At 33.8% G+C, this 12,618-nt stretch overlaps 1 protein-coding gene across 1 annotated transcript; it reads right to left on the reverse strand.

Moving 5' to 3' along the window:
* Positions 1–2,931: 2,931 nt before the first annotated feature.
* Positions 2,932–4,421, reverse strand: LOC127262601 ((+)-neomenthol dehydrogenase-like). The gene is made up of 4 exons (XM_051291363.1): positions 4,320–4,421; positions 3,930–4,248; positions 3,662–3,838; positions 2,932–3,550 (listed from the first exon to the last, which is right to left on the reverse strand). The coding sequence occupies exons 1-4, from the start codon at positions 4,337–4,339 to the stop codon at positions 3,173–3,175; spliced, it is 894 nt and encodes a 297-aa protein (XP_051147320.1). The 5' UTR covers positions 4,340–4,421; the 3' UTR covers positions 2,932–3,172.
* Positions 4,422–12,618: the final 8,197 nt, after the last annotated feature.

Below are 12,618 nucleotides of genomic sequence, written 5' to 3' on the forward strand. Positions count from 1 at the left end.
CACAAGTTTTTTAGTGTCTCTCGTATGTCTCCCTTTTAATCTTAAATAATTGTAATGAACACATCATGAAGAAAACTCCACTAGCTCTTAATTAGAGCCGGCTCAAATCAGTTCTCCAACCTTATTACTTCACTTGATATGTCACATAAATTCACATAGAAGATATAGGGTCACAACCCTCAAAGAGCTTCACAATTGATACATAAGGGTCCGAGACCCAAAGTACGCGTATGACAACTTATTTATTAGTTTGCGAGGGACACACAAGGGTCACACTCTCTTATTTCATACATAACATACCAAAAGAGAATTGTGCACAATTTATCCTTCTATCACGGATGATGGTCTAAAAGACCATTCCATTGAGAATGATGTGCACCCAAGACTCATCCAAAAAGGAACTCGCCATCGCGAAGCCACGACCTAACTCATTTGGGATCTAGTTCGATGTTAGCTATTTATCCTAAATACCGATATACCTTCATGTGTTTGCAAGGCACACAGGAGAAAGGTTACGCCTTATCGTCCCATACAATTAACGAGTTGATCAAACTCAATGAATAGTTTTAATTAACAGTTCAACTAAATACTCAACATACGATTTGGAAAATCTTAATAAAATGGATTTCATCTCAAAATATCTCATTTTACAAATATTTAACAAACTAATCAATAAAAACATCGACCAAGAATCATGCTTTGCAAAGAGCTTTGAACCGGGGCGGACCTATCCCCTCCCTCTCTCTCTCTCTCTTATTTTATTTGGTGATTCTTCATTTTTTCTAAAATAAATATAGTACCTTTGTAATCCAATTCTGTGCTCAATCTCTCTGTAAAATACAAAGAGAATGAACATAGATTTTGATGACGGAGAGTATATAGTATAAACATAATATTTGAAGTGAAAAAAAAAAGTTAAATCTCTAAGTATGAAAACTTTTCTAATGAAAAATTATATTATTTATCAATTTTAATATATAAAAAATAAATACTTACGATATATATAGTTCGTTATTTTGCAACCGTTTCAAAATATGACAAAGAAGAAAAATAAAATTGTTGGAAAATAAGTACATACATATTCTTTTATATACAAAAATAGATTTTATTATATTATTTTGTAAGTTTTTAAATTACACTCTCTTCTCTCGACTTCTTGTTCCGCTACTGATCATTTTGAAGAAAGGATCGGAAAGGACTTTGGTAAAAATGTATTGATGCCTACTTATAACATGAGTCGGATGAAGTCACTCACATAATACGGCATAACAATGTGGAGAAGTACTATTTATATTTTTTGTTCTCTCTTGAGAGATTAAATTTAAGCAATGTGTAAAACTAACTGATTGTCACAATGCAAAGAAATTGGTTGTACTGCTAAGATTTTTAAGGTTTTTAATAAATATAAAATCCTCAACTCATGAATTTTTATATTCATTCTTCTATATTCTACTTTCATGGAGGATATACTTACAAAACATTATTTCTTGGCTTTCCGAAAAATAATTGTTGCATCAAAGAATATACAATAACATGTTATAGATTTTCTTATATCAGGACAAGTGCTCCAATCTACATCACAATAATCTATCATTTGTAATCAAGAGGATGCATTGAGTAATAATCCAAAATTCATTGTTCTTTTTAGATATATGAGAACATGGACAACAACCTTTCAATGTTTTGTTAATAGTTTGTACATAAATTGAGTAAGTTATTTAGTTGCTAAGATAATATCTAGCTTGAAAAAATTTAGATAGTCTTTTCAATCAACCTTAGAGTTATATTAACTTTAACTACAATAGTTTTTCAATCAACCTTTGAGTTACATCTAAAGAAAGATAATCATCACTAGTTGATAATTTGAAGGTAGCTGGCAATTCTACGGAGAAAACCTTTGCTCGTGCGCCAACTTGGCTATAACCAAGTTGTTGCATCCTCCTTTAGGAAAGCTTGTGACTCGGATTTGAACCAAGGTGTGTGTTATATATATATATATATACTTTGCTCATGCATTTTTGTATTCTCAACTATGTTATGGATTTATTGTCTTTAGGACAAGGCTAATATTCAGTTTGGAGGATATCATCCACACATATTGTCAAGATCAAAGAAGTTTTGTTTGCATTGGTTGATGAATAAACCATTATTGTAAGTGGATTATACAAATCCAAATTGAAGTGCTTGTTCAACAAGTCTACGATATTCAAGTGGTTTGCTCAAGTTTATAAAACGATTTCTTTAATTTGCAAATTTATCCAAGAATTATAGGATAGTCTGTGGTAGCTTCAAATATAACTCATCATTCAATTTTTTAATGAAAAATGCATTATTCAAATTTATTTTTTGTATGCTCCACTTTTTACTTACAGCTATGACAAGAATTAATCTCATTGTAATTAGTGGCCCCGATAAAGTAGTCATCAAAATTAATTCCATGACTCGCAAATATTCCTTCGCAACTAACCTTATTTTATAGTGTAAATTTCATAATACTTCTTATATTTTAATATATATATAAAATAGTTCATATTTATTTTATTTATTGCATGAAATCACTTGTATTAAACTAAAATATGCTCAAAATAAAACACAACTATTTTTGTCTTGTTTTTTTTTTTTTTTTTCATTTAAATGTTCACTTAATCCCTATTGGTCTTGTTTTTTTGTTTTTTTTTTTTTCATTTAAATATTCACTTAATCCCTATTGTCCTCATTATCCTAAGTAAGTCAGTTCTAAGTTCCATTGTTCTCAAGAGTTCTTGTTTCATCTTTCATGGCTTTCATTTAATGTGAGCTCTTGATTTCCTCAGTATAAGCACTACCAACAAATAATAATAACAAATAAATAAATTTTACGAGATAATTTTTCCATGGCAAACTAGCCTACAGACCTCACTTGTAAAAAAAACATACGAAACCATCCTTTTCTCTCACAACCATAAATGGATCAGACGACAAGTTTCTTCATTACATGGAATAAATTAAACTCATTACAACGCCAACATAAGAACAACGAACACCAAACTGATCATAATTGGGAGCAGATTCGCGCACACAAATCAGACTCCCAAAATTGATCACACATTATTACATCAACAAAAACAAGAAACCAAACATCAAACTAAACCAGATAACAAAAAGCTTGCAATAACATCTGCAATTTGAGTCCTCAGAACTCAGACACTTCCTTCCTGTCAAAGAACAATCCAGTCGACCCATCGTCCTCCGGCAGCAGTGCCAGCCTCACCGGGCTTTCTGCGCCTTCTTCCACGGTCAGGAACCCGCTGTGGTGATTCAAGTCCGTCATTGTGTATCCGGGGCAAACGGCGTTGATCTTACAATCGGAGTTCTTCGCCAAAAGCCTCGTATATGCAGTCAGGACAGCCTTTGAGACAACATATGAACCCGAACTTGCAGGCCAGCCTTTCTCCTTGGCGACGCCATTTTTCATGTCTTTAAGGTACTCATTCACGATCTCATTGAGCTTCTCTTCTGTGAGGTTGTCGACATCGCTGAGGATCCCTTTCGCCCATTCATTAGGTATGTTCTGAAAAAATCAGATTACACAAATTAAGAATGATCACAAATTGCATAGATATCTAAAACACTTGCTTGTCTCAAATTGAAAAGTTCGATTAACATATATGTATATACTTGCCTTAAGCAATCCCAATACAGACGACATGTTCACAATCCTCGGGGAATCGGATAGCTTGAGCAGGGGAAGCAGAGCCTCAGCCATCCTCTTGGCGCCGTAATAGTTTATTTGGAAAGCGGCTTCTGCGGTGTCGTAGGTCTCAACTATAATCTCACCCCAGTTGATCTTCGATTTGTCCTAAATATACAAATCAAATTAAACCAAATCCGTCGATATGATTTTGATACTCACACACACACACATATATATATATATATATATATGATACCTCGGCCTTGGCTGCAGCTCTCATCGCCTCTCCATCGACGTTGGCTCCAAAAACTCCGGCATTGTTGACCAAGATATCGAGCTTCCTGAATTTGGATTTGATGAATTCAGCAAAGGCAGCGACACTGGCTGAATCTGTGACATCTAACTGGTGGAAAATTACATGGTCGCCATGGCTAAACTGTTTCAATTTCCGGACAGCTTCGAGGCCTCTTTTGTGATCCCTAGCAGCCAAGACGACAGTTATGTTCCCCTGGGAGGCCAACTGCTTGCAAATTTCAAATCCTATCCCCTTGTTTGCCCCGGTCACCACAGCATACCTGCACGATGATTATTGATTGAAACACATGTAATAGCATATAATATTATGAATTAGAGAAGGGGGGGTTACCTGTGCGCTGCTTCAACCATGTTTTGAATTTGATGTGAATTGGGATACGACAGAGAGCTAGAATGAAGATGAGATCTCTAACTTGGGATTGGATTGTTGTTGATGGAATGGCGCATCGATACATACACATATATATATATATACATATACATAGGAAAGAAAGAACGTTCTTTTCTAGATGGAGAAGGTACCAATGGCAATTAAATTCGAGTTCTAGAAAAAATAAACGTTTCGTTAGTCACTCCAAGGAGCTGTGGTCCAAATGTATTCGAGTCTTGAGGGCGTGTAGGAGTGTAGGATTTGGACTCTAAGACCATCCAAAATGCATACATTATTTTTATAGTTTTCTTCTCTCCCTGCCACATAATCTCACATCACTTGAGAACATATAAAAAACTCATTCAAATCTTTCTTTGACTTATCCGAACATTCTCTAGGTATTGGTACGCCTAATTAGAAGCAATCATTTTTCAATAATCTTCAATTTAATTCATTTGTAGCACAAAATTTTAATTCGACCAAAAATCAGAAAAATACTATGCAAAATTATAGTTCAGGAGCGCACTTAACGTACAAAAAATTCGGACAAACAATAAATTCATCAATTTCCCACACCTACACTATGCTTTGCTCTCAAGCATGTTAAATAATGGACATAAAAGTAAACATGTAACATTATGTCTAACATATAAATCGTATTTCAATGCTAATTTCATAATGTCGGATTATACCAAATTCAACCAACCTCACAAAAAAAAGTGTATACACTCAACACTAAAATAAAATAAGAGGTTAATATCACTCGACTTGCATAATGAAAAATATAATGGTAGTTCATTGACTTGCATAGAAATCAAGTCTCCCTCAATTATTATTATAATCAAATATGAAAATTAAATGGTCATTTTTTAAGAGTTGTAACTAGGCTTTTGGTTAAAGTGGGAAAAAGAAATATAACAACTGAGTATCGATAATATATATTAAGTTCACCATATAACATATGTATTTTTTATTTTAGACCCAAAATGAAACACATCTTTAATCTAAACCAAGAACTACCCTCTCAATGAATAAAAATACTACCAAACATTGCGAGTTCCCACGTCATAAAAAAAAAAAAAATACTACCAAACATCAAATCATCTCTTTTTATTTTTTCTATAATTTTTTTGGTTTTCACATTTTTTCTAGATAACAATCGAAACAATTTTTTTTTCAACTTTTCGTAATTTTTAATAGCAATAACTCTAAGTGATGAATATTGGAAGTTTTCGACGAACAAGATCTAGTGCGAATTCCGTCCCTAATTCTTTTTCATGCGGCTGCATAATTGGTCCCAACAAGTTCATGAATACAAAACTAAGTTTCAAGTTATAATCAAACAACTGTACTGAATCAACTAAAAATCTATTATAAACGCCAATAATATATAAAAAAGTTAAAGTCACAGAAATGTAAAGCATTATAACATAGCATCACACACTGCAAAATTAAATAAAATAAATCTACTTTCAAAATAAAGATAACGTAGTATAATTGAAGTATGATTTTCTCCTCGGGAAATAAAAAAGGTTTTATATTCGGTTGTTTAATATATAAATATAATAAATGGGGGGGGGGGGGGTTGGAATATGGAAAAAATAATAAAAATAACAAACTAAAAATCTACGACTAAAAGATAAATTCAATATAAACAAGCTTCCAGTCTATGAATGAAATTGACAACTTGGATAGTGGATTTGATCATTGATAAATATTTAATTTCATTGTTTTCTAAATAAATTAGTTATAGTTACCGACACACGCCTAATAACCAACTCTTCCTTAATTTCTCGACAGTTTAGGTACGCCCGTCAACTACTTTCCTAATTAGACTAGAACCCTAGTGAAGCCACAAAAAATTCACTAGCCTAACGTCCTTGTGAATTGGAAGAGCCTAATTCAATTTAACAATTACTTATGCGAATTGTTTAAAATTGATTTCGTGATTTCCTAGTGGTGCCTGCCCCTAGTTGCTACTTGAACAAAATTAAAATGCAATTATTGACGCCTAATTTAGTTTAGTAATTAATTTTTAATCAAAGTGAAATACCTGGCCACAATACCCGACCAAATCAAATATTATTAAATATTAAAATCAGAAATCACATAAATACTTAGGAACCAAGAAATAATATAAATCAAAACATAGTCTAATCTCACAAATCCATACCAAGTTATTTCTTTCACTCCCAAACTAGACAAGTAAACTACTCTCAAATCATAGGAGGAAGAACACATATAGCAAAAATAAATATCGCCTAAGTTTTGATGCGAACTTGCCAAGGATGACAGTTTGGATCGAATTCCACAGGAATATATAATAACAATATTGGAAAGATTTGGATAGAACAAGGGATGGATGGATATATATATATGTATTTATATTAATGGGGATAAACTGGACTCTCTTGAATTGAGAGGTAGTCGGGAAGGCAACACGAGAGATCAAGCTCACGTCTCACAATCCTCTAAACAAACCAACAAGATAAGCTAAGGCAAGAATAGTTCCAGTACTATTCAAGAGGCCACAACTTGTTTCAAATCACTCGAAACAACTCGATTTGGAGATATGAAGATGTAACCAAATCACTCAAGATTACACTTCAACAATGCACAAGAATTGCTCTTGAAATAATAAACCAATTTATCAAATATCTTTGTTGAATGAATAATCCATACAATGATAATCATGTGACCTTTTATAGAAGACCCATGGAAATTAAAACAAAAAACTACACTCCTAAAGGAAATATAATAAGCTTTATTTAGTATTATTGACCCATAATTCATGGCAATCCCATGATATTGGTAATATCTTGATATATGGAATTCCTTCATTTAGAGGATATTGATCCACGCGATTCCTTCAATTAGGGATAGTAATTTAGGGGAGGGCCGATGTCTTGTAAGGTGCTCCTGGTCTTATGGTCCTTGGGACTTGTGGTCCAATTCTAGAAGATGACATGGCTTATCTTCATCCTTGGTGTAGAGTTCAGCATTGGCATCAATTTGAAGTTTTGCACACTTTGTAATTGTCATTTGAAATTTACGGGCTCGGCTCCTAGTGACTGGTCCAGGAGAAATTATGATTGGGTCCAATTCCATCATGATTGTCACATCAAATTTGATTGGATTGACGAGGAAGAACTCAAAATCTCCTTGGAAGAACTCAAAATTTCCTTGGAAGAATCTTTCTCATTCTTGCCCTTGCGCAATTTCTCTTTGGGATTGTTCTATATTGTGTTCTCTCCTTTGGCAGCATAAGTGGCGCCTAGCCTCCCTTATTTCTTTTTATTTTTACCCTAATTTTCTAACAATAGGGTTTTTGGGCCTTGTAATTAATTCTTTAGCCATTGGGACTTTTTGTTCTCTTTTCCCTCAAATTCTACAAATTTAATATTCTTCTCCTTCAAAACATAAATAAACAATATATACACAAATTATGTAAAATCCAATCAAAACTAACCAAATATCGCAAATAATATGGATATTTAACGCATGCAATTACTGGCAATCAAATCTCCCCACACCTAGATTATGCTTGCCCTCAAGCATAGATTCAAAACAAGCGAAAAGAAATCGCAGACGACTCAATATGACATGAAAATCTAACACAACCAAATCAATCGAAAATTCAACACATCAAAGCCAAGTCAAACTTACAAGATAAAGTGTATGTGCACGTACTCTCTGAAAGAAATAACTGTATAAGTGGTTACGCTCAATTAGTGCAACAAAAGACTATCCCATAGGCTTGAATAAAAATCAAATCTCCTTTGCTTAAGATATTTAAATCAAACATAAAGAATCAAAGGGACTTTTAATATGGTTTGTAACGGGACTGAAGGTAAAGGGTGGGAAAATGGATAAACAAAGGCTAAAATATGTTAGAAAAGAACACGATAAGAACATGATGCTAGCACATGAAAAACAATTCGGCATAAAGAATGAAACTCTTACTTTATTCACTTCCCAAACTCCAAGAACATAATTATACCAGTAAAACTTCATCAAGATGATCATTTTTTTTCCTTTTTTTTGGGCCCTTTTTTTTCTTTTTACTTCTTTTCTTATTAATAATAATAATAATAATAATAATAATAATATATTATTATTATTATTATTATTATTGGCCTATTATATAGGTATATATACCTTCACTACCTATTCCCATTGCAACTATCACTCACGAGGACATTATTTATTTATGCACAAACTTTGTTTCTAACTGGTGCCGAACAAATAAAGTGCATCACAATATGAACTTAAAGTAATTCTCTCTAACATAAGGTTCAGATCGGAGAAGGCTTAATTAAAAAAAAAAAAGATCTAAGGCTAAAAGACAGCTTAATAGGTTAAAAAGGCTGAAAGGGGCTAACTAGGAAAATATATATTGTGATAGGTGATAAAGAAAGGCTTAATGGAGTTACCTAGTGCTCTTATCATTTTCAAACTGCAAGGCTCGATAATTGCAAGTTCACTCAAGTTCTAGGTCATCTAATTGAGCACTACAAATCACACATGAAAGAAATTTCAAAAGCTTGAATATTATGTAGTTTTTTGTTTTTTTTTTTTTTTTTTTTTTTAATATAAGACTTTTGAAATATAAGCTCAAATTCTCACAACGTTCAAATGTCAACCTGGCTCAACATATCTCAAATCCAATGTCATCAGTCATGTCAGACTAACCTATCACACAAATCACCTTTGACTCACTTTATACAAATCTAAAATATATGCAAGAGTATAGCAATTCAAGCATAGAAAGTAGCATCAAACGAAAACAATTGCCCAAAAAATATTGCATAACTCTCACTATACCTAGAGCTTGTATAATACTCTCCCCATACCTAAATCATGCATTGTCCCTAATGCAATAGAAAAATAAAGAGAAAATGATTACGATGCTTCCATGGAATCCATCTATCAGAGGGAGACAATAGCACTTCATTGATTAGTTGGTTTCTTGTAATCAGTGAGGTTTAGTAGTTTGGCCATCGAAATTTGCAAGATAACATAATGAAGTTCACGGTAGTGACTGCTGTCAAACACGTCGGGAGGCTGGCAGTGGGTGATGCCGGAAATTGGAGGAGGACCAGTGTTTTTTCTTTTGTTTTCAATATTTCCAATATATCTCTGCAATTAAATTGAATGAAAATCAAAAAGAAGAAAAACAAAGACAAACTTAGATTAATCTTGATGGAGAGAGAAAAGGGAAGAGAAGTGGTGGTCATTGGCGGGTTGAGACAGACGTAGCGGCCTGGCTGGATATGGTCTGGGCAGAGGGCGATGGATGTCATCGGATAAGGAAGAAACCAGTGTTGGGCACTGGCGGCAGGCTGTGGCTGGATCGTCGAAGGGGATGGAGTAGAAGGCGAAGCTGGTTTGGTTCGGTCGAGGACTGTCATGGACCAAATTGATCAATTAAACAAGACACGAAAATAAACTACTAAGTGAAACTAACTAATAAAGTAACAAGAAAGAACAAACTACTAAAGGGAACTAATTAAGCCAGAAAAAAAATGAATTAACTAAACAAAACGAATAAAACGAGAAAAAAGATAATCAAAGATAATCAAACCTAAGTAAGTACAACGTAAGTAGGACCCGATATCTTTCTAGTATCTAACCATCATCTACGAAGGCACCACCTCGGTCGATACTTTGGAGAGCTCTTCCACCTTTCCCAAATGCCACGAACTTGAGAATTTACACTTAAACCCGATTTCAGAAACTAAACCCCATCGAGCATGCCATGAAATAGCATCCCATGAAATATTATACTAAAATAGAAAGTATTGCTATTAAGTATAACTTTCATAAAATGAAATGATCATAAAGGATTACATATTCATTAAAATAGAATTTTGTAGGCACCCAAAGACACCAATATATAAGAGTGAGAAAGTGGGATACTGGATATGTTTTCCAATGTGGGATGAATATAATCTCTAAATGAGTGACAAAAAGCCTAATGGTCCCCCATGCATGTGAGAGGAATGTGACATTCCCTTTATATATATATATATATATAAATGTCCCAAGAGATAGTCCCCCCCACTTGTGCATGTGTAATATAAGTTTAATGTAATTACATATTGAACCCTCTATTTTAGTATACTCCTAGGTTTGTACAAAATTTCCCTTATTTGTCCGATTGAAGCGTTACAAGCTCCAACGTAACCTTTACTACCATGGCACTCTCCCAAGGCATTCTATCAAGTACTCGTATATTGTAACATAGTTCGTCAGTTGGGCTTCAATTCTCTAATTTCTTTATCAAGCCTTGCATTTTTCCAATGCATACTTTCGCTCGAGCCCTCGAAACTTGTCCGATGGAATATGCGGAATTGCAAGTGCGGATCTTTGGTTATCCATATCAAGGACGGTGGTCGAGTGGGATGAAGAGAATAAGGGAATTATAAATTAGGTTTATTAATTTAGGGATTTTTGTAAAATTACAAATATGCCCTTCTTCTTTGCTAGGATTCGTATGACCTCAACTAACATAAACATCATCATCTGTTTTTCACTCGGAAATTCTGTGTGACCACACCTAAGGGGTGGGGGTCATTTACTTATTTTGCGGGAACAACCCGGTGTGACCACACCTAAGAAATAGGTGCTCCGCTAGTTTTGTATCCGAAATCTGGTGCGATCACACCTAAGGTCACCCTTCTCATTTTTATTTTTTTTTACCAAAATTCTCCAAGAAATTTCCATATAAAAAGAAACAATCCAAATCAAATAGGCAATGATTAAAAATTAAATAAAAATTAAACAAAATAAAAGAAATACAACTAGAAAACTTGGGTTGCCTTCCAAGAAGCGCCTTTATTTAACATCTTTGGCTAGACGTGGTTCCCATATTAGTCATTGGGTGGCACTACCTCGGACCGTCTTACCCACTTCAGTTTGTGTCTTTTACTTTCATGTTTAAAATGATTATTACTCACAAAAAAATTCTCTGCAAGATTCACATCATCATTTAAGTGAACATGCTCCAGCTAATTCGGAGAGGGCTTCGATTTTATGTCCAGAATAGATTTATCTTTCAATCTCATGAATTTCTGCATACTTTTGTCAATGACATTCACACTGCACAAAACATTAGATTTTTCAAGGTATTTTATAAAATTAGAAATGTTAATTGCACTTTCTCACCATCAAATTCCATAGAAAGCATACCGTGTTTAACATCAATTTTAGTTTGTGGGGTGCACATAGATGTTCTACCAAGTAAAATCGGTGCATGATTTGGAAAGTTATCATCATGGATATCAAACACATAAAAATCAACCGAAAAATTTAATTAACTTCCAGTAGGACACATTCAATCATTCCTTCAAGATAAGATTTTGTCCTATCGGCTAATTGTATAATAATTCAAGTTTTTTTAAAGGTCCAATATTCAAAGATTTGTAAAAAGACTTAGACATCACATTAACTACGACACCTAAATCTAATATTACTTTGTTCAATCTCCAACTTACCTATCTTTTAAGGAACTGAGAACAAACCTGGATCTCTACATTTAGGAGGAAGCTTACATTGTTAAACAACAAATACGCTCTCACCAACGATTATGCATTCAACTTCTCGTAGTCTCTTCTTGTTCGCACACAGATCCTTAAAATTTTTTGCATATTTTAGCACTTGCTTGATCGCATCCAACAAAGGTATGCTCAATTCTACTTTTTGAAACATCTTCATCATCTCATTATTCTTGTCATTCTTATTTGGTTTCGCCAACCTATAAGGAAATCGTGCAACATTAATTTTAGTATGAGTAGGTGTGTTGAAAGTTACCTTATCCGATATTTCATTGGCGTATTTTTCTATCTCTTTCTCAATGTCATCTTCATTCTTGTCTTTTGAAACTTCAACTTTTGATACTTCTAAATCTCGCCATTTTGTATAACAATCGAACTCACATTCTTTGGAATGGCATCAGATTGTGAGGACAATCTAACTTTTTCTCTTGACTTCATCTTACGCATCTCATTCACTATTTGACTTACTTGTTCTTTCAAGATCCTTATGCTATTCCGAGTTTCCTGTTGAAATGGCAACATGTTAGGCGTCAGAGTTTTCATCATATCCTCTAAGGAATTACTTGGAACTATTTTAGAGGGTTGTAGAGGGTGGTTAGGTGTTGTGAATCCTCACGAAAGATCTCCAAAGTTAGCTTGTTGATTCCCATACTTCAAATTCGGGTGATCTCTTCATCTTGGATTGTAAGTATTTGAGAAGGGAT

Source organism: Andrographis paniculata, unplaced genomic scaffold (assembly GCF_009805555.1).
Source record: "Andrographis paniculata isolate CXL003 unplaced genomic scaffold, ASM980555v1 Contig15END, whole genome shotgun sequence".
Taxonomy (NCBI): Eukaryota; Viridiplantae; Streptophyta; class Magnoliopsida; order Lamiales; family Acanthaceae; genus Andrographis; species Andrographis paniculata.